Source organism: Lissotriton helveticus, chromosome 2_1 (assembly GCF_964261635.1).
Source record: "Lissotriton helveticus chromosome 2_1, aLisHel1.1, whole genome shotgun sequence".
Lineage (NCBI taxonomy): Eukaryota > Metazoa > Chordata > Amphibia > Caudata > Salamandridae > Lissotriton > Lissotriton helveticus.
Window position 1 is genome coordinate 1,636,880,365 of NC_136059.1, and position 18,961 is coordinate 1,636,899,325.

Consider the following 18,961-nt stretch of genomic DNA (forward strand, 5'->3'; position numbering starts at 1 on the left):
TAGCTTCTCCTTACTTGAGCCATTACTTTCTGGAGAGGGTTTAAGGTGTTTCCTACCCTCTCCAGAGCCTTTTTCCTCAGACCTGGATCTTTTGCGAGATCTGGGTGATACATCATCGTCCTCATCAGAAGACTTGTGGTGCATGGTGGATTGTAACCACAGAAGCAACCTTCCTTCTCTGTCTCTCGAGGTCTTGGAAGAGAAAGTGCAACAGATTTTGCACTGCTTTACCTCATGGGCTGGATGGACTCAGTAGATGCAGTCCTTGTAAGAATCATCAACGTGAACCCTTTTCTTGCCACAGGTTTTGAAGGGCCTAAAGAGTCCTATCTTATCAGACATAATGAACAGAGTTTCGAAGAAAAAAAGTGAACGGTAGAGAAAACTGAGAAGAACTCAGAGAGACTCCCTTCACACAGGACGTGCGGTGAAAATCTGTGGGAAACTGCCTTTGCTGGGAAGGTTCTAGAGGATGCTAACAGCTGATTGGCTGCATTTAGCTTTTGGTCCTTTTTTGAAAAAGGGCATAGATAGGCTATATTAGCATGGCTCAGGGCCATTGTAGCCTATGGCATTTCTGGAATACTGCTTGTTTATTATACCGTGGGACTCCCATCTCGACGACGGGGAATGATTCAGGCATGTGAATCTATGAAAGATACCTCAATACAGGGTAACACTTCCTGGCCCAGGATTCCAGTTCAAGGTTGCAGTGGACGGCAAAGCCTCATTCCTGAGAGAGAGAAGGTGAGCAATCTGGGAAGAACTGAAGCATGCACTGCACTGAAGTGAATGAGTCATGCAAGGACTAAGGATAATTCTAATTACGTCTGTATCACAGTTGAGCTCTGATGATTCATGGAAGGGAAGGAAGGAAGGAATCCATGTTTTTTCCTGACCAGATAATGAGACCATCTGTTACTTAGTTCCAACACTCAAACTTCATCTCTAAGCACAGGACTACATCTAGCCTCTCCTGAGTGCAGGGCAAAGACCATTCTTCGGCCTCTGAAAATAAACTTTTCAAGAGGAATAATAGATGTGGATTCACTGTTGTTTTTCCTTCCCTGTCAAGCAGTAAAGGACAAGATGATTTTTTGAAAATGTGAAGTGTTCAAGTCTCCTATTTTGTCTTTACAAAGTATTCGTATACCAAATGGCTACCAGGTGCTAAATGGTGGAACATGATCACTAATATTGGTGAATGATGGAGATACATATTTTACTCTATTTTCACCAGCAGTATCAAACAAGCATGAGAAAGAACGTTCCCCGTTGACTCTTCATTACCTAGAAAGGTCAGCTTGAAAGTAGGATAAACTAGAATTACAGACACATGCAAAGCCTAGTCTTGCACAAATCACACCCGCTACCACACCAGCCAGCATAAATTTCCCTATACAACAACCCCAGGCAATATAGATCAGTAGTAGAGGAGTGTGTGAGATTGTCATTTTGGGTAAGTGATAATTATATCTGCTACAGCAAAAGTCCCTATGGTTAGAAATCTTTTGTTACTGGCAAGTCCAGTGCCCCTTCCACCAAACTCCATGGAAAGATTAAGAGAACATTCAAAGGACTAACAGCCACAATCCGAGTGCCCTGGTAATCTGGAATGAGGCACAAATTGCAATTTGCATCTAAACTGGTAATGTTCTTGATCCCTACACAAAATTTGGCAGGTACAGCCTGGCAGGATTTGTACATGGAAAATACTGCATATTACGAGTTTTGCAACTGAGAACAAAAAAAATGTGGTATTTTGCCACATTATCCTGCATTCTGAGGCGTGTAACTGAGTGGGAGGAGAATACTGTACCCAAGGTACGGTATTTAATGAGGGCGTAAGTGGGGAATTGAATCACTATATACCCTGACAAAACATGCAGGATTGATTTCTAAGTGAGAGAGGATCCTCTAAATCAGACAAAGCCAAATGAATGAGAGGAGCAGCCCAGGCGCTGCAACACAACCACGGAACCATGGCGAGGAGGAAGAAAACGACGACACAGAGGGAGAACCAGGAACCTACTATCCAACAACTACAAGAAGCAGAGAATTAGACCAGGGATGGTCACAGGCAGAACCATTTCTTCCTGGTAACCAGATTTCATCGTGGATACTATGGCTATTGAGAGTGCAGTCTGCTTAATCACCGCGCTGCTAACGCCATCTCTCAAACTATTTTACAGTGAAACAGTAGCGTGAAGAATACCCCCACCGCTAGCCCATGACGATAGCACTATTAACCAGTGTTGTAAGTGAGCCAAGTCACTTTTCCGTTTTCATTTTTAAACTTTTAAAACTTTTGCAGCCTCCCAATCATTCTCCGCTCAGGGAAGTTTGGTTTTTATGTTTATTTTGTTTGTCTTCACAAGTGGGTCCTTTTGCACTAAAGGGTCAGGAATTGACCACCCTGCTGACGCTCAAAAAAAGTGCCTTGGCCGCATTGGCGTTAATTGAGCATTTTGCTGGCAACACTGAGCGGGCATAATTATTGACAATAGCGATGTCAAATAAGGCATATCGTGTCCACAATATGGGGCATGGGGTCTAATAATTGGACTATAAATTCATTGGGTGGATGCCATACATCATACCACTTAGAGGTGAACCTAGGTGCTATAATGGAGAGTGCCTGTGATGCATGGGAACTAACTGGTCACAGAATAAGTAGTTGTAAAGCAAATAACTGTTTTGTATGTTCTTAACACTGTGATTTACCATTCCACAGGTTGTGGCCCCTGGAAATTCTAGGAGTGCCAACACAGGTATCACTGTGAGTTGTTGTTTTTAAATTTTGTTATATTTTTCACACAATATATCCGCACGGACAGGACACGCCTTAGCGAGTGTGGACCACCGGGGATATTCACTTTCTGGTCCTGAAGAAAGCTGCATAAAATTGAAAAGACAGCTGAAACATGTCGACCTTCACTTTTGGAGATACAAGGGGTCAATAAAATAGCCCCTAAGGTATCCGGTACACATTTTTATTGATGCTACCTAACCTGTGAATAAAATTGTTTTGGGTACAGCTAGTATTTTTTACACTGAACACACACGAAAAACCCTATTCACAACAACCAGCTCTGCTGTAAATCAGGCGTCGAAGCACACTGGAGGAACATTCAGTTCCTCCAGTGGGAACTCTATGATGAAGCATGTCACCACTAGGGTGAGTGAGGGTTCTTCTTACCAATAAGGTATATTTTTCACCGTGTGTGTAGCACTTTTTAGGTTCCTTGACAAACGTCTCTTCACTTATGGTTTGCGTTTTTCTTGGTAGGTTGGTGTAGTAATATGATTACAGCACCTTAGAGTCACTCTTTAGTTGTTGTTGTATACTTATCAGGGAGTGACCTATAATAATCCTTACTATCTTGTTGTTGATATATAGGTATTACTTGCATATCTGCAGTGCAAAGAGGACTGGCGAGACTTCTTACACTCAGTGTGGGGGTGTAGAATACTGTAAAGATATTGATTAAAAAAAATTAAGATGTTTTATCTGAAGTTATTCAGGTAAACGTTGTCCTTTCGGCGCGATGGGCATTACTAAATATATTTGATAACCTACAGGCATACATAAATGCCGTTCAGGACGACACAGGGCAGGCAGGGGCTACTGGGCCACAACCAAGGGGGTTGAGGACTTTTACCGCCGCTGTCCCACTGCCGGCCCTACTATGTTTCTGCTAAATAGGCAAGTTCATCCCTTTCCACGCTTGACTCTTAGTTGTAACGTAGGTGTGCAGTCAGAGGCTTCTCAGAGAGGTTAGTGTGGGGTTTACTCAGGCTCAAGAATCAATTGTGGTACCAGGTTCAGGGCCTAACAGGTCCTTGTGGGCACAGCTCATGCACACTCGCTTTTCTAGATTCAGCCTGCACTCCTTTGGGCCTTGCCCCGGTTAGTCTCTCACCAAGTTTGGGTTTAGCAGCGCCAGGCTGCACGTGGCCCTCTGTCTCTTATCAGTCTGCAGTCGCAGTATGGGGCTGTGGCAGTGGGCTCTTCACCCGTAGCAGGCAGGAGCCTCCAGCAATGAACAGTGGCACACCATGAAAGGTGTGAGATCAAATTCAGTTCTCCTGCTTCAGCTGTACCTCACCGGTAGTAGCAGAAGCCTCCAGGAGGCATGCAGCAGTCATCTTTGGGCGGTGCAGCAGCCAGCCACACAGCACATTGCTGGCAGAGTCACGGCAGGAGCAGATGTTTCTGCCAGACGGAAACAGCAGATCTCTGCTTGCTCCAGTCTCTCCGGTGAGGACATAGTGATTATGTTTGGGCACAGCGGCCACACGAATAAAGATGAAGATATTTTCAGCATGGCAAGTGCCAGGTGCTTTCTTAGGCACACAGTGCCTCAAGGTGACAACCTCACATTTTCAAGCAACACCCCCATGGTAACCCTCTGGTCACTTAGCCTCTGGACTGGATCTGACTCAACGATACATGTGCCAATTTTGGAGTCTTACACAGTCCACTCTACGGGGTTCGAGACACAAACAATAGCCTATCACAGTTTCAAGTTCTGCCCATCACTCCAGGGGTCTGGCGGCTCCAACGGTGATACATGCCGAAGATAGCAGTGCCCAGACTTGTAGTACCATAACTACTTCAGCGCTCTTGCTTCACAAGTTTCTGTAGGAAAGACCCTACAGCAGGGTCAATTACAGCAGTCCCTTTCAAAATCCGCTCCACAAGTCGGATTGGCACTTCATTTCCTCACTCACAGGCATAATATCTCAGCATCCAGGACAGTAAGAATTTACCCAATCAGATCGGACTCCAGGGGTTGTTGCTCTGCCTCTGGGCCCTTGGCTGCACTGTAGTCACTGAGTACCCTGCAGAGTACCCCCTCCTCCGTAGAAGAGAACACAACAACAATGGGCAGTGAACTCCCATCTTTATACAGAGCTCACAGACGGAGGATGTGCATTCCAGGTCTGCTGCCTTGGGACCAGTTCGGATTAGTTCCCTTTTCAGGTGTCCTGGCCAGGTCAACTTCCAGGCCTGGCCTTTTTCTACAAGGATACTCTGTCCCGCAGAGCAGTCTCTAGGTAGAGTACCATCCACAAAAGTACAAAACAGTTGAGAGCAGGGTGCACCCAGCTATTTATGACCTCTCCTCACAGAGATAAGGAATAGAGGCGAGAACACATGCCCCTTCACAGGACTCCTCTCCCTATCAACAGATACTGCAGGCCTCACTCTGTACCCTCTGCAATCCACCAAATGGTTGTTGCAATCAGAGTCACATCTAGCTCCATGTATCAGAGAGGGCACTGGCCGGTCTCCTCCTTCCTCACCATAGTGTCTGGTGCTCCCCCTCCCATCTAGGAGATGCCACCAATACACAAAGTCTATATGGAGACAAATAGTCTCTTTGCCATCTTGCTCTCTCTGGTCCAGGCTGTGAGCTTTCAAAATGGTACCTGCAGGACTGTATCACTCCTGCATGGCACACTAATGCTTCTAGCACACAAGCACATGCACAACGTATGGGATGTCAGGTTCAGTATACCAGGCTCATGGCAAGCAGCATAACTTTGTAGGGACTGACTGGTAGGAGAGCATACATATTTCAAAATGTAGAAGCCGGCCACTATAATTCACTAGCATGGTATGCTGCCATAACTGAGCTCCACATAAGAAATCTGTGGCATGGATGTACTCCTCTCTCACTATAAGGGGGCACATGGTGCACCCCTCCTGGTTCAGAACTAGGTCCAGAGCCTTTATTTGTCATCAGACTGGGTCTATGTCAATACATGTACACAGTATTAGTGTGTGGCATGACTGAAAATCAAAAGACCAGGACCACAGGTATGCAGTCTGAGCATACAGGGGACATGACTGTACATCATGCACGTGCCGTTCCTGACACTAGACAGGTGATTGCTAAAAGGGACACAGCTGAAACATGGACTTCTGCCAATTAACTGAATAGTGCTAAATGGAAGGCAGACCTTGAGAGATGTAGAATTGTGAAGCAGCAAGTTTAATAAGAATTTGGTTGCCCTCACAAGCAGGAAAGGATATAGGCCAATTGGCAAGACTATTATTATGATGGCATGACAAATGTCATTCACACCTCAATTCCCTGACAGACATATGTTAACAACAGTCATTTATAATAACGCATTGTGTGTGAGTGGCATTAATCAGCATATGTAAAACTGCTCTTGTACGTTATTTCAGTTAAAGTTGAATAAAAGCAAAGAACATTTCCTATACAAAGTTTATGGATTAAAATCTAAGCCCTTGCGAGACATGGGGTGAGGGAGTGATTGAGTCCAATTGATTCAGAAATGAAGATTCAAGATTCATCATGCTCCCAAACTTCTGAGGTTAAAAGTAGGAAACGCAAACAAGAGAAGAAAATGTGATTGTGCTCTTCTTAAAATAATATTCTGAATATGGAATAAAATTTGAAAATTGGTGGATGACTATTTACACAAGGGGTGTGCGGAATCGTGGTACGCAAATCAACGCAAAACGGTAAGAAATCTCCGCCAACACGCAGAAATTCTGCAAACACGCGGAATTGCTTGTTTGTGATGCTTTTTTACTGTTCACAATCGCTATTTGCATGCTCGGGGGGAAATTTCTTGCGAGCAAAACATTTTGCGAAGTCGCGGAATGCAGAATTTTGGGCAATTTCACATTCTCCGCAGAACGCAAAATTACCCAAATTCCGCAAATTTCATGAGCGGAACGGAATTTACCGCCCAGGCCTAATTTACACCTTCAAGATATTCCCTAAGAATTAAAAAAATCTGAAGTCTTTAAAAAAAAAAAAAGACCGGAAAATAAGAAAAGCTAATACTTGTGATTGAATTGATAGTACACATCGCAGATTATATTCATGGAGTATGGCGAGTATGTAGAGCGTTCAATGAGTGGTGAGGCTGCCACCATCTTGAACATCATGTTTCAAACCCAGTCATCTATTTTTTCATTTTTCTCTCTGTTACACCAAAATTCTGAATTTACAGAAGGGAGAGACAGAAGTTCATTAAGAGTTGTGGCACTCAGTTCATGTATATGCTTTTAGCATCCTTCCACCTCTTTCTCTCTCACTCATGTCTGGTATTTGTGCATTTAATTAGGTAAATAAGTGATCATACCTCATAAGAAAAAATGCATTATTATTTTGTGTTAGGGTTTTTAAATTTCCCTTTATATACATACATTTTTTAAAAAAATTATCTTTACTTTGTTATCTTTAAGACCATGTTCATATTTATAAAAGCTTAATGTAGCTTTTAAATTTTGTAAGAGGTACACTTAATGGCTAATGATAGAAACGAAAATGTACCAGATGGATGACTGCATCTGTTCTACATGGTATTACTGTGGTGTATGAAAGGCAATAGCGTTTCTTATACTCTAGCAGATACACAACAAATTAGCGTTATACAAAGAGAAACTAAGATATAAAGGACCCTGGGGCCCCATTATGTGCATTACATCAGGAGAAAATGTAGTCTGATCACTATACCACATGGAATTCTTAAGGGTATTCTTCTGATGAGGCTCCCCCTTTAACAGTGAAACACAGATGTTGATGCTCTGTACACTAAGGGCCCTTTTGACAAGGATGTAAAGACCCCTCCTAGTGGTCTTTGGATTCGACACCTTCAGCATGTCTGTTTCTCTCTGGTTAAAGTACTTTCACTGGAGATGAGCCTCTCCAGGTAAACCTCCATAAAGGTGAAAGCTCCCCCACTGCTAGGACCTCCGGATCGAAGTGGAGAAGTGTGGCTCACTGGTTAGAGGAGGCAGACCTGGAAGCAGAGGTCAGCCCGGGACCAGGGTTCAATTCCCGGCTCGGCGGGGTCTTGAGTCCTAAAATGTCCATGGACTCGACAATTCTCGCTCCGGTGCCTACTCGATTCACGGGTTCACACTCTGCGACTCTGGGCAATAGCTTGCTTAATCTCCACAACGGCCCCTCGCGGCGGGATGCCTGGCTTTCACCTTGCGGATACCCTGCCGAGGTTATCTCACAGGGGAATACCAGGACGGGTTCCCTAAGCAAGCGCTTAGAAACCGCTTGGTGATTTGCGCTATATAAATTCCTGTACATGTACATTTACATTTACATTCACATCGAGCGGACCAGGGCAGTCTTTATACTTGCCATCTGAAGTGAACCAGGAGTTGTAAATATTGAAGCAATTACAATCTCAATATTGAGGTTTCTCCAACATCAACACTCTTGATACAGTGGCATCCATGTTTCTGACACAGTGGCTCACGTGCAAAAATACGGTTGCCAAACACCATCTCTGCACAGGGGGTCGGAAATAGCAAAAATCCTTTTAAGAGACAAACATCTTGAGGGTTACCCTAATCATTTGCTTAGTAAGGTGCACATCAAATAACCAAGCAAGAATTAAGGGAGGAAGCACAGAAGGAATTCAGTGAAGAGTGAGGAACTCTGAGTTTAGAGGAACAACAACTGGAACAAAAACGGTGACCATGAAAACCTCCATCAAGCAGAGAATACTCCAGATGCCAAAGGTTTGAAATAGAGTCCTGCTCAGACAGATGCCACATGGATTACAACTTGCTTGACCAAGAAGGGGGGATGAAGGGACTAGAGGAGAACATCTAGAGAGCCTATCAATCTGCTTCAATTGGAAACAGATGTCAAGGAGATTGGCTAACTGTAAGAGCCACAGGTAAGCCATCAGCTCAGCCTGCTCTCAAGATGCAGAATCCAAAGGAAATCCCATAGTGCCCTCTCAGTATTGTTATACTATCAGATAGGTGCGCAAGTTAAGTGCCTCTCGGTCGACTGAAGGTGCAAACCCCAAATTACCCGAAAGGGCACTATGTACCTTTATTCAAGAGGAACCCTACAAGAGGCATGAGCATTGCCAAACAGTGTCCCACACAGAGTACAAAAATCATTGGACAACTATGTGGAAAGCTGTCTTCAAAGAGTAGAATGAGCACACAGGCCTAAGTGGTTAACAGGGATCCAACATCAGAATTCTAGCAAGCACCACAGAATAGCATTAGAGGGAAGGCAGTTAAAAAAACAGAAGTGATGAAGGAATAAGGTAGGCAGCCTACAAAGTGAGGTGAATGGCATAGGATGCCTCTGAAGAGAAAAAACACAACAAATAGAGCACTAGAAAGGTTAGAGGGAAGGATTTGGACACTTCTACTGGATGCAGCGTGGATCAGAAACCTTGGCATAACAACAGAACATGAGGTTAAGATAGCCTCACTTTAAGATGTAAGTAGCCATGGAATACTACCTAGCCCTTCTCCAAGAAGATCACAGCCAAGGCTCCCCAGAGACTACAAATGAAGGTGAAAAGGCATATTCCAGTGGCAAAGATTAAAAGAGCATGGTGACGATGTCAAGAGTATAAGGCACCAAAGTGCTTTTAACTGTAACCATCAGAAGCCCTGCAGAGGGAGGCTACAGACAAGGCCAACACATGGACGAAGTCTGCTCAAAGCCTTCATAAATCTCTATAGGTCAACCCTAGGGGTGTCGCATGGGTTGCCCTATTGATAATTCTTTTCAGCAAATCAGAAGGGGGGGGGGGGGGGGGGGTAGTAAGAGTTGCAAGGTTAAGGCACTCAATCTATTAGGCAGCTCAAGGGGCTACTGGCTGGAAGAGCAATGTGCTTTGTACCAAAATGCAAGACATGCCAGTCCCAAAAGACACCATAAATGTAGAGGCAAAGACGTGTGAAAAACCTCGTGGTAGACAACCCAACCTGAAAGAGGACAAGTAGTATCAAAGAAAACCAGTTGGAGGCCATGCGATGACCAGAGTAAGGTCTCAATGAATGTCACTCAATTACGGTCCAACACAAACCCTTAGAGAAATTGTGTTAAAGGATCATATTGCAACTTGATTGGAGCATAATGGCCAGATCCTCAGAACTGTGTAAACGGCAAAGAAACCACTCAATTCCGCACTGCAAATTTGAGTACAGTTTAATGAAACATATATTTAAAAGCTCTATTACTCTCAAATTATTTTAAGTTCATGCGTAGGTAGCATTTGTATTCTTTTCATACTTACCATCGATGTCTGACACAATAAACATTTGAGGCTGTGATAAACCTTCTTGCAAGTTATAGAAATGAACAGTACTGTCAAAGGTTATGAACCCTATTCTGGTTCTTGAATCACCAGGCAACCTTGAAACAAAGATAACTAGAGTTAAAAATACCACTTTCTTTTACATAACAAATCAATTAAAATAAGTTAATACAAAATGTAATGGCAGCACTTTACCCCAAATGAGGTATGACATCAAACAACATACGCTGCTGGGGAGCGCTTTGAGTTCCTACAATATTACAGGTTTTATTATGGCAGCCGGTCACTCAGTCCTTTGACTATGCTGTTGCAAAGCAGTGACCTATTAAGGGACAACCTTGATTTATTAGCAGTGCTTCTAGAGTTCCAATGCAATACAATAAGGGAATTATGCTACAACTGGTATCTAAAATGGATGGGTCTACAATTTACAAATACTTGGAAGAACAGCAGGCTTACAGAACAACTCAACTGCCAAAATCCAAGCACATAGAGATGCTACACAGATACCTGTATGCATACATAAAGCACACAACACATACTCCCACAACGCTACCGTAATTCTGGCACAATCAAATTACACATGTATATAAATTAATGCTTTCGCAACAAAGTGAATGGACAAATATGGGATGCTGGGGATACAAGAAAGAACAGGTGTGTGGGTGGATGAACATATGATGTGTATGTAAATGAACAGATGGATACATGAGGAGGCAGCAAGATGAGGGTCAGCAGAAAACCTGTAGAATCACAATGCACACTGTGCATTACAACCTAGGAACCATAAATAAACATCTACATCATCAATACTCAAATGCTTTACATGGGTAATCATATACACAACAAGTAATAGGCTACACTTAAGTAACATTAGTTCTTCAGCATGGATTTTAGCATACATTAATGTGCAGCTTAGAATATTTACTACAGAGTACGAGCTCCCAGGTACAGTGCTCAAACCACACTACTGACTATAGAGTAAGTTAACCAAGCAACTACAGTCCAGATCCCAACCCTAGAGCACAGTTCTTACTGTATCAGATCAATTATACAGCTTCCCTGCTAAAAAAAATATCTGAAAAGTGTCTTTCATCCAACAGTCATCTAGAAACTAACTACCCATAAATACACAATATCCCCAACAAAGAGACAATTTAAGCATGGCAAGAAATTGCTTCTATTCATTCTCTGATTAAGACTTATACCTCTTCATGGTAAGCTGGTGACAAGCTCATAGCTTCTAACCACCAATTAATCCTTCCTGGTAGATAAGCTTTTGATACACCAGATAAAGTACTGGGGTCAACCCAATAAAATGAGGTGGGCTAGTTGCTGTCTGTTTACAATGTTATTGAGTGTAAAAGTACACTGCTATGCTAACATTGACTACTCCGGATTCCCAGCTGGCAGGTAATAATTAATGCTTTGGTTTTATGTAACATCCTATGTTGGGGAACTGGGACATACAATATATAGAGTGGCCACCTTCTCGTACAGAATAAGAATCAATAAATCAAGCAGCTTCTTCAACTCGACCACAGTACCCACCTGACAGAAAAATATTCAAGAACAAAAAATGTCAGTTTAAAAAAAGAGCCACATGCGAACAACTTTATGTTCTTTATTTTTTGTTGAACTGAAAATCAATAAAAAAAAATACAATAAAAAAGACACAACAAAAGTTGCAAACGAAAAATCTCCCTGCTGCACCACCATACCTTGGAAGAAAATAACGCATGCCCCTTTATCCTCCCGGTCTCCTCCCGCCTCATCTAATTTCCTTCAAAACTAAGTTGTATCAGTTCCATGCTACTGAACACATCCACCCTAAATACACATATACATATCAATCTTTCATGCGCTCAAAGATAATCCTTTGTCACAAAACCTTCTTCTACTCTATTCATTGAAAGCATATCATCTACTCCTAATGTTACTAACCCGACTAACCACCTATTCCTTTCACCTCAGCACTTTCAACTATCACCCTTCTCTGGCTTACACTATATTAGCCTCTACAAATGTAAAAAGCATTAACAACTGTTAACCGCACCTCCAGAAACGCAAGCCCCTAAATGCTACTTACTCATATAAGAGGGACCACTAACTGAGATACCCAACTACTCACCCTAACCCTACCTTCATTCATTTCTTTTCTCACTTTTCCTCTCAAACCCTTTCTGAGCTATCTTGCCTCATCCATACAAAATCCTCTATGAGCACTCCTGGTACCTATCCCTCTCAGACTGGTCCAAACCCAGTAAGATTTCTCCTCAGTAAACTGGAGCAATTCAACTAATCCAACAGTAGACTTTGCTTACCACCTCTGCTGTCACAATGGGCTGAGCTGCGAAACCAGCAAAATCCAGACCCAAAACCTCGACTACCAAGCGTTTCACAAACAGCAAGTAAACACCTTATCCACATCCCAAGATAGTAGACCAATTGCCAAACTATGGACCTACAAAAGATAAGCCTTCACTCACTCTCAGATGTGCGCTGGCAGTGAGCATACTTCACTAAATCTCTCTCCAACCAAGAAGGTGATCACTGTTCTCAAGCTACGACATTCTGAGTTCCTTATCCTCACAATTGGCTCTGTTAACCCCGGCACAACCCTGTTTTAGCAGAGGCACTTGTGACTTCTATAGAGAATATGTCAATGGAACATAAAACTACATCGTAGGGAACAAACACATTTGGTCTGTTAACTAGGACTATGCTGGACATTTGGCCTCTTCACCAACACTGAAACATTTGCTTTCACTCAAGTGCTCAATGGACGTACTCCCTTGGCAGACAAAAGCTTGATGGCAATCACAGAAATACTCCAATTGATATGGTGCAATCACCACATCATCAAATTTAAACTTGACCTTCTTTTGGCATTCCAAGTTCTCTCTGAAACCAACACAAAAATAGCAGTTAGCCCATTGACAAATTTAAACTAAACTGATTACATGAAAAATTCTGCCTCTTTCCACTGGAAAACAGAATTTTGAGTTGAACAATTCAACAGTGGCTAACTGAAGCCTTCACTATGGCTATACCTCTCAAGACCTAATCAAACACCACAAAAAGAACAGCTGATAGTTCAACTGTTGTGTAAAACTACAAAAGACAGAAACCAGATGACTCAAAATATGGGTAAGATTGCACAACCCATATGACAAAAAAAATTACTCCAAAGGACATAACAATTCTACAGATCGTCTGTACAAAAGAGGAAAAGACCCTACTACAATCAGGAGAACAGTCACACTGGTTGCCCTACCAAAGAGCTCTTAAAGACAGTCCATGAATCAGGCAACCTTAACAGAGCTAAAGCAAGTTTTAAACACTCTTGGGAACTTTGGAATGCTTTGGTAGTACACATCACTGAAAAAGTAGCCAATCTTAAATCTTCTACCAAAAGACATACAACAACTTCCAATCTGCACTCTTGCAAACAAAACTGGGTACCTCAAATGCTCATCCTGGACTGTGCTCGTATAGCCTACTGACTGAAAAGGAATGTGCTGAGCTAATCAGAAAAAGTCCCTGCCATCCAAGGTACTTTAAAACTATTTTCTGAGAAGCCCCTGATGCCATTCTGGCAAGAGAGAAGATCAAAAATTCATCCCTCTCAATTGGTGAAATCCTATGTTAATTTGAAACATTCTTCATTAAACTGCTACTGAATAAACGGGGGCTTGACTGGGCTGTCCAAACAACTACAATCTATTAGCAAATGGATTGTTCTTAAGTAAACTAATTAAGAAGGTAGACTTTTCCTAGATGTCGTCATTTGTCGAATAGCACACAATAAATGAAAATATCAACATGTAATGGAAATAACTAAAAACTTACTTTTCTAAATTTTCCAGCAAAGACTGGCAGACAACAGCTAAATATCCAGCTTCTATTGCATTATGAGAGACGTCCATAACAAAAAGATACACAGCAGGCTGAGGGGGGCGAAGCTGGAAAGAGAAAAGTAGATGAAAAAGTAAAACATGTCACTAGTAATAAGGATTCTCTGATGCTCGTTACAAGGTTTTAATCATAGTGGCTCATGTATTTCTAATCCCACATGTCCCTCTTGTTCTGGACTCGGGGAATCACTATAAAGGTGCTGGAGTGCACCAGAATACTTCTGCACATCATAAAGTAGTACTTTAAATGTTACAACCCAGATTAAATAGGCACCACAACCTCCAAAATGTCTGCTCTTTTCCACAGACCGCAGTTACGTTTCCTCAAATCATACTAAAGTTAGAGAATTATAGAAATGGGCCACAGGTTTGGTCAGGAAGAAGGGCTGTAGGTCTGAGTGCCAGAGACACTACAGTGAATGCATCTCATCTCTCCTCACCCTAGAATTCACACTTATCCGAACATTGCAAACCATGCAGTAATCCAAACTGAAGAGAGACATATCCTTAAGACATTCATTAATTCAAGGCAAAGGTCTTTCTTAACGTAGCGTAACTAAACTGAGTGTTATATTACAGCCATAATCTAGCATGCAAAAGTGTTTGAGAGTCACTTAAATTGATGCTCTCAGGTTTATGTCCAGCAGAACGTGGCGAAGAAAAGCCACACCGGCTTGCTTGGCCCTGATCACAATAGTGTAAATCACATCCAGAGTGGAAAGCCATAAACACATTCTTCAAATATCTGAATTATTTTTAACAATCTATTTAAAATCGGAGAGCTCCTCTGTCCTCTAAGCACATGAAAAGTACACAAGTAATTACAGCATTTGGTCTGTATAGCAATCTGAAAGGACCTTCACTAAAAATGAGGTATGGATCCAAAAGGTGGGCTTAAATGTGAACTCCCGACACCCAATGGAAGTCCTTATCACCATCACCTTGTGGAAGGCACATGTGATTATCTATGGAAAAAAAGAAGTAATTTCTTTAGGTACAGTACTATTGTACTATGTAAAATGGTACAGTGACAGACTGTCCTCTTTTGGCAGAAGTGTCTCCGCCTTCAGAAGAGGATTTAGGAGAAGTGATTTATGTATTGTGCTACTGGAGTATGAGATATCATTTTATATGTATACCAGGGCTGTGTTTTTCAGTTCCAAATAACAATGCATGGATGTCAGGTGAGAATGTGACGCCCCCCTAGCCCCAACTGTGTAACTTCACTGTTGCCACAGTTCTCCAGTCTTGACATGTTTCAAAATTAACAAGCTGGAGTAATTCCCAGTAATTGAGGTTTCAGTCACAAAATAGCTTTCAAACAGCAGTATTTTATAACAAAAGCCAGAAAGGGTCATACGCATTTCCGCTCTAGCAACCAAATCACATCTCAGGTAAAAGAACAAGAGAGCACCATACAAAGAGATAATCATACCTTAGAATTTTTATCACAAGTGTTACATGAGATATAGAAAGGGTAAGTCTCAAATGGAGAGTATGTTTTATATGAATCTATGAAGGAAACCAAGGCTGGAGAACTGTTACAGGTTACAAGTTTCTTCTCCGGCACAAGATCTTTCAAATGTTCATGATTGAATCTGAACAGTAAGCAGCACACTGTCAAGTTAAAAAAGAAGAGAAATTAGGCAAAATGCACGATATAAAACCATATTAAACAGCAGAAAGAGGCTCTGATATTGGAACTGCAGCTGCAGAACAGCATGTCCAACTGATGATTCTCTGGATATTTCTGTATCAAAGCAGTAGAATTGTATTAAAGTATGGCAGCTCTTCCATGCAACTCTCCTGAAGAAAAAAGTAAAGACACCACAGCATAGTGTGCTTCTGTCAGGGTCAGCCATACAGTCATACGTGCTGCCACTGCATTATCAAGATGATGACCTTTCGGTCGATTGCCAAAAGACACAAAAAGTTAAAGTGGTATCCTAAACTTTAAGTCCTGTCAATGTAGAACATTAGGCATCTATGGATATCAAAGGAATGAAATGCCCTCTCTGCAGCATATGTGGGTTTTGAAAGAATGGTTTCAAAATGATGCTTGCTCGGACGAAAGTTGAACGGTATAAATGTAGAAATGATGCACAAGGCCACCCAGTCTCTATGAAATCTCAGGAATGGGTCCTTACTCAAATGCTTGCCCCCTGTTCACCATGCAGACAGGTGTTATGGCATTTAGAACAGCCATTTTCCGTGAGAGTTTATCTGCAATGTGTATAGGTTCAAACTGACTTTTCATTAGTTGACTCAGCACAGTCTTGAGCTCCCATCTGGCTGCTACAGTCGTCATGGGTGGGTATACAATAAACACTACTTTTAGGAACTCTTTGATAATTATTGCAGAAAATATTGATAGACTGCCTGCTGTTTTGCCAAACAACGACATGGCAGATACATGAACTGCAAGAAAAAGGCCCCGTTATGGTAGTTTTCCAGTATTGGCCTTTTTATTTATTCGCATGCTTGAATCATCTCCGTAACAAGCTCAGAGGCCCACTATACCATTTTAATAGCAATCTAATGTTAAACACAGCCAGGTGGCTGTAAACATTGTTACTTAAGTAGCCAAAACAGAACCAAACCTCAGCCAATCTGGTTCAAGAAGACTAAAGAATACAACCTACAGGGATCATCATTTCTTAGCAATAGAGGGAAGGATTGCAAATTTAGGTGAGTCTCTTGAAGGGAAGAGCTTGGGCCACAATGGAATCAAAACGTAACAAAGAACTACCAGAACAGGAAATTAACTTCTTTCTTCTCCAGCCCTGGATCTTTCATAAATTTATATGCTTGGATCACAACAACAAGAAAATCAATATAGACAAAACAGTAGCCAACAGCTTGTCCCAGTGTCCCATTTCTTGGCTCTCTTGATTCTAGACAGTATACTTGGTTAAAAGTATATCTGTTATTCCATGTAGCATTTTCTGTATATCTCCATCAATCGGGCTCCAGAGAACAAGGGTGCTGCTGTTATGCCATTTATAGTGGAAAGGGCCTTAGAAGTAGCTTGGAGAGGCCTGTTGACTATTGCATAACAAAAGGTTACATCCACTGCTACCCAATGAGCTACTCCCTATATAGAGAGAGTTTTTCTTCTCTGGGGATTTCCAAATTCGACTAAAGGCTAATCCATGAACAGAATTTCAAACATCTCCTGGTATCCAGAGCTCTTTCTCCCGCATTTGAGGTATGTTTTCAGTTTTACATGTTCATTAACATGATAGTCTGTAGGGACTTTGGGAAAATAACAAGAATTACCCTTTAGGGTAACTGTTCACGCAGAACAGGAACTGGAGTAGTGGTTCCTTAATTGTAAAGGCTTGGATCTCTCCAACCCTTTTTGCCAATGTTAGGGCAAGGAGCAGAGCAACCCTCCATGTCAAATATTTGATTCCCGCACATGAATGGGCTTTGCATCAGTTGTAAAAGACTGTGCTCAACTGCCATGGTACTTTAGACTGTCTCACAGGAGGAAATTTTCTAAATAATTCTTTCACAAATTCTATAGTCAATCCTGTGCCTAGCTCAAACTTATGGATGAGAATGACTCCTGGGCACACCCTAATCAATGTGGTAAAAGTTTCCACATTTTGGGCATTTTCAAGATGGCAAAGTCTTCGTCCACACGTAACTTGAGTTTAGAGGACTGTGTGTGTGTGGGGAGTGTAATATGGTAATCCTAGTGTCCTTCCACATCAAACATTAAAATCCAGTTTGAGGCAGCCACAGTACCCACAATAAACAAGAAGTCTGAAAGAACAAAAGGAAGCTTTGGGAATAAACAAGAATGTTTCTAGTATCCTGTTTCTTTTCTTTTAAAGTGTGCCCTCAGTGTTTTATCTAAAACCCAGAAACAGATGTGTGGGGGACAAAGCAGGTCCTTCAGCAACCAGACAGTGGCTACACAAGAATTATCTTGGCATCCTGTTTTCTGCCTTTCAAGTGCACCCCAAAGTGTTATATGTAAACCAAGCAGATCTGTCAAGCAAGCTTCGGCACTCACGAAAGAAGTTTGGTCACAGCTCCCCATCCTGCATATTCTGGGAGGTTCAGCAGAATCTCCTCTGCCCATTCAGGTTAGCCTACTGTTTGCTCCTGCAAGGCATTTCACACCTTTTTCACATTTATTTAGATGCTAATCAGTGGCCAGCAGAACTTTGAGAGCCAATACAAATTAGGCCCCAGGATCTACAGACCATGAAAAGCTAACTTTCTAAAAGTGACTTGTCCTTATATTTATTATAAATCATACTTTACCATTTCATTTGATTTTAGTAACTATTAAAGATAGTTGTATACTTATTTTTCTAGATAGACCTATGCCGGAGACACAGTATTAGGATTTTTTATGTGTATTCCGGTTTTCTACCTAGGGCAGATAGGCCTGCCAAAGTGATAAATAGCTTTTGGGTGCTAGTCACTGTAAGGACATGTTAACATTAAATTGCTACATCTTACTTAGCTACTTGGCCAAAGCCCGATGGAGCTACCTGATAGCTATAGAGGAGATAGGGTTTGGGACTTCCCCCTCGACCGTCACCTACCCAGCCGGACTTTGGGCAGACTTTCCTTAGTCTTTATGCTGTATCTCCCTCCCATCCCTTTACCCTTACCCCCTTCCCCTCTACACTTCACTTATCTCGTTTTCTATGCTCTTGTAATTGTTTGTCTAGCAACTGATGTAAATTGGAACTGATATAATCTTGTAATTTTATGGAACCTCATGTAAAGCGCTCTGATACCTCCGGGTCTAGCCAGCGCTATATAAAACTCTTAAAATAAATAAATAAATAAATGTTTGCACTGTCAGTGTAGTCGATGATACAATTGGTGCTGCAGTCCACTTGTGGCATTTACCTTCTAGGCCCTGGGTACATCTTGTACTGCATACTTGGAGTGACTTATCAGTAAAAAGTTTACCAATTAGTAATATGTTAATTTGA

At 41.9% G+C, this 18,961-nt stretch overlaps 1 protein-coding gene across 3 annotated transcripts in view; it reads right to left on the reverse strand.

The window, feature by feature from the left end:
• The window catches only part of SEC24B (SEC24 homolog B, COPII component), a 722,844-nt gene that overhangs the window by 407,639 nt on the left and 296,244 nt on the right, over positions 1–18,961 (reverse strand). For all 3 annotated transcript variants that reach the window (XM_078676584.1, XM_078676585.1, XM_078676583.1), the window contains 2 exons: positions 13,933–14,045; positions 10,060–10,178 (listed from right to left, as the gene is read on the reverse strand). In XM_078676584.1, coding sequence (XP_078532710.1) covers positions 10,060–10,178; positions 13,933–14,045 — 232 coding nt within the window. The remainder of the gene's footprint in view (positions 1–10,059; positions 10,179–13,932; positions 14,046–18,961) is intronic.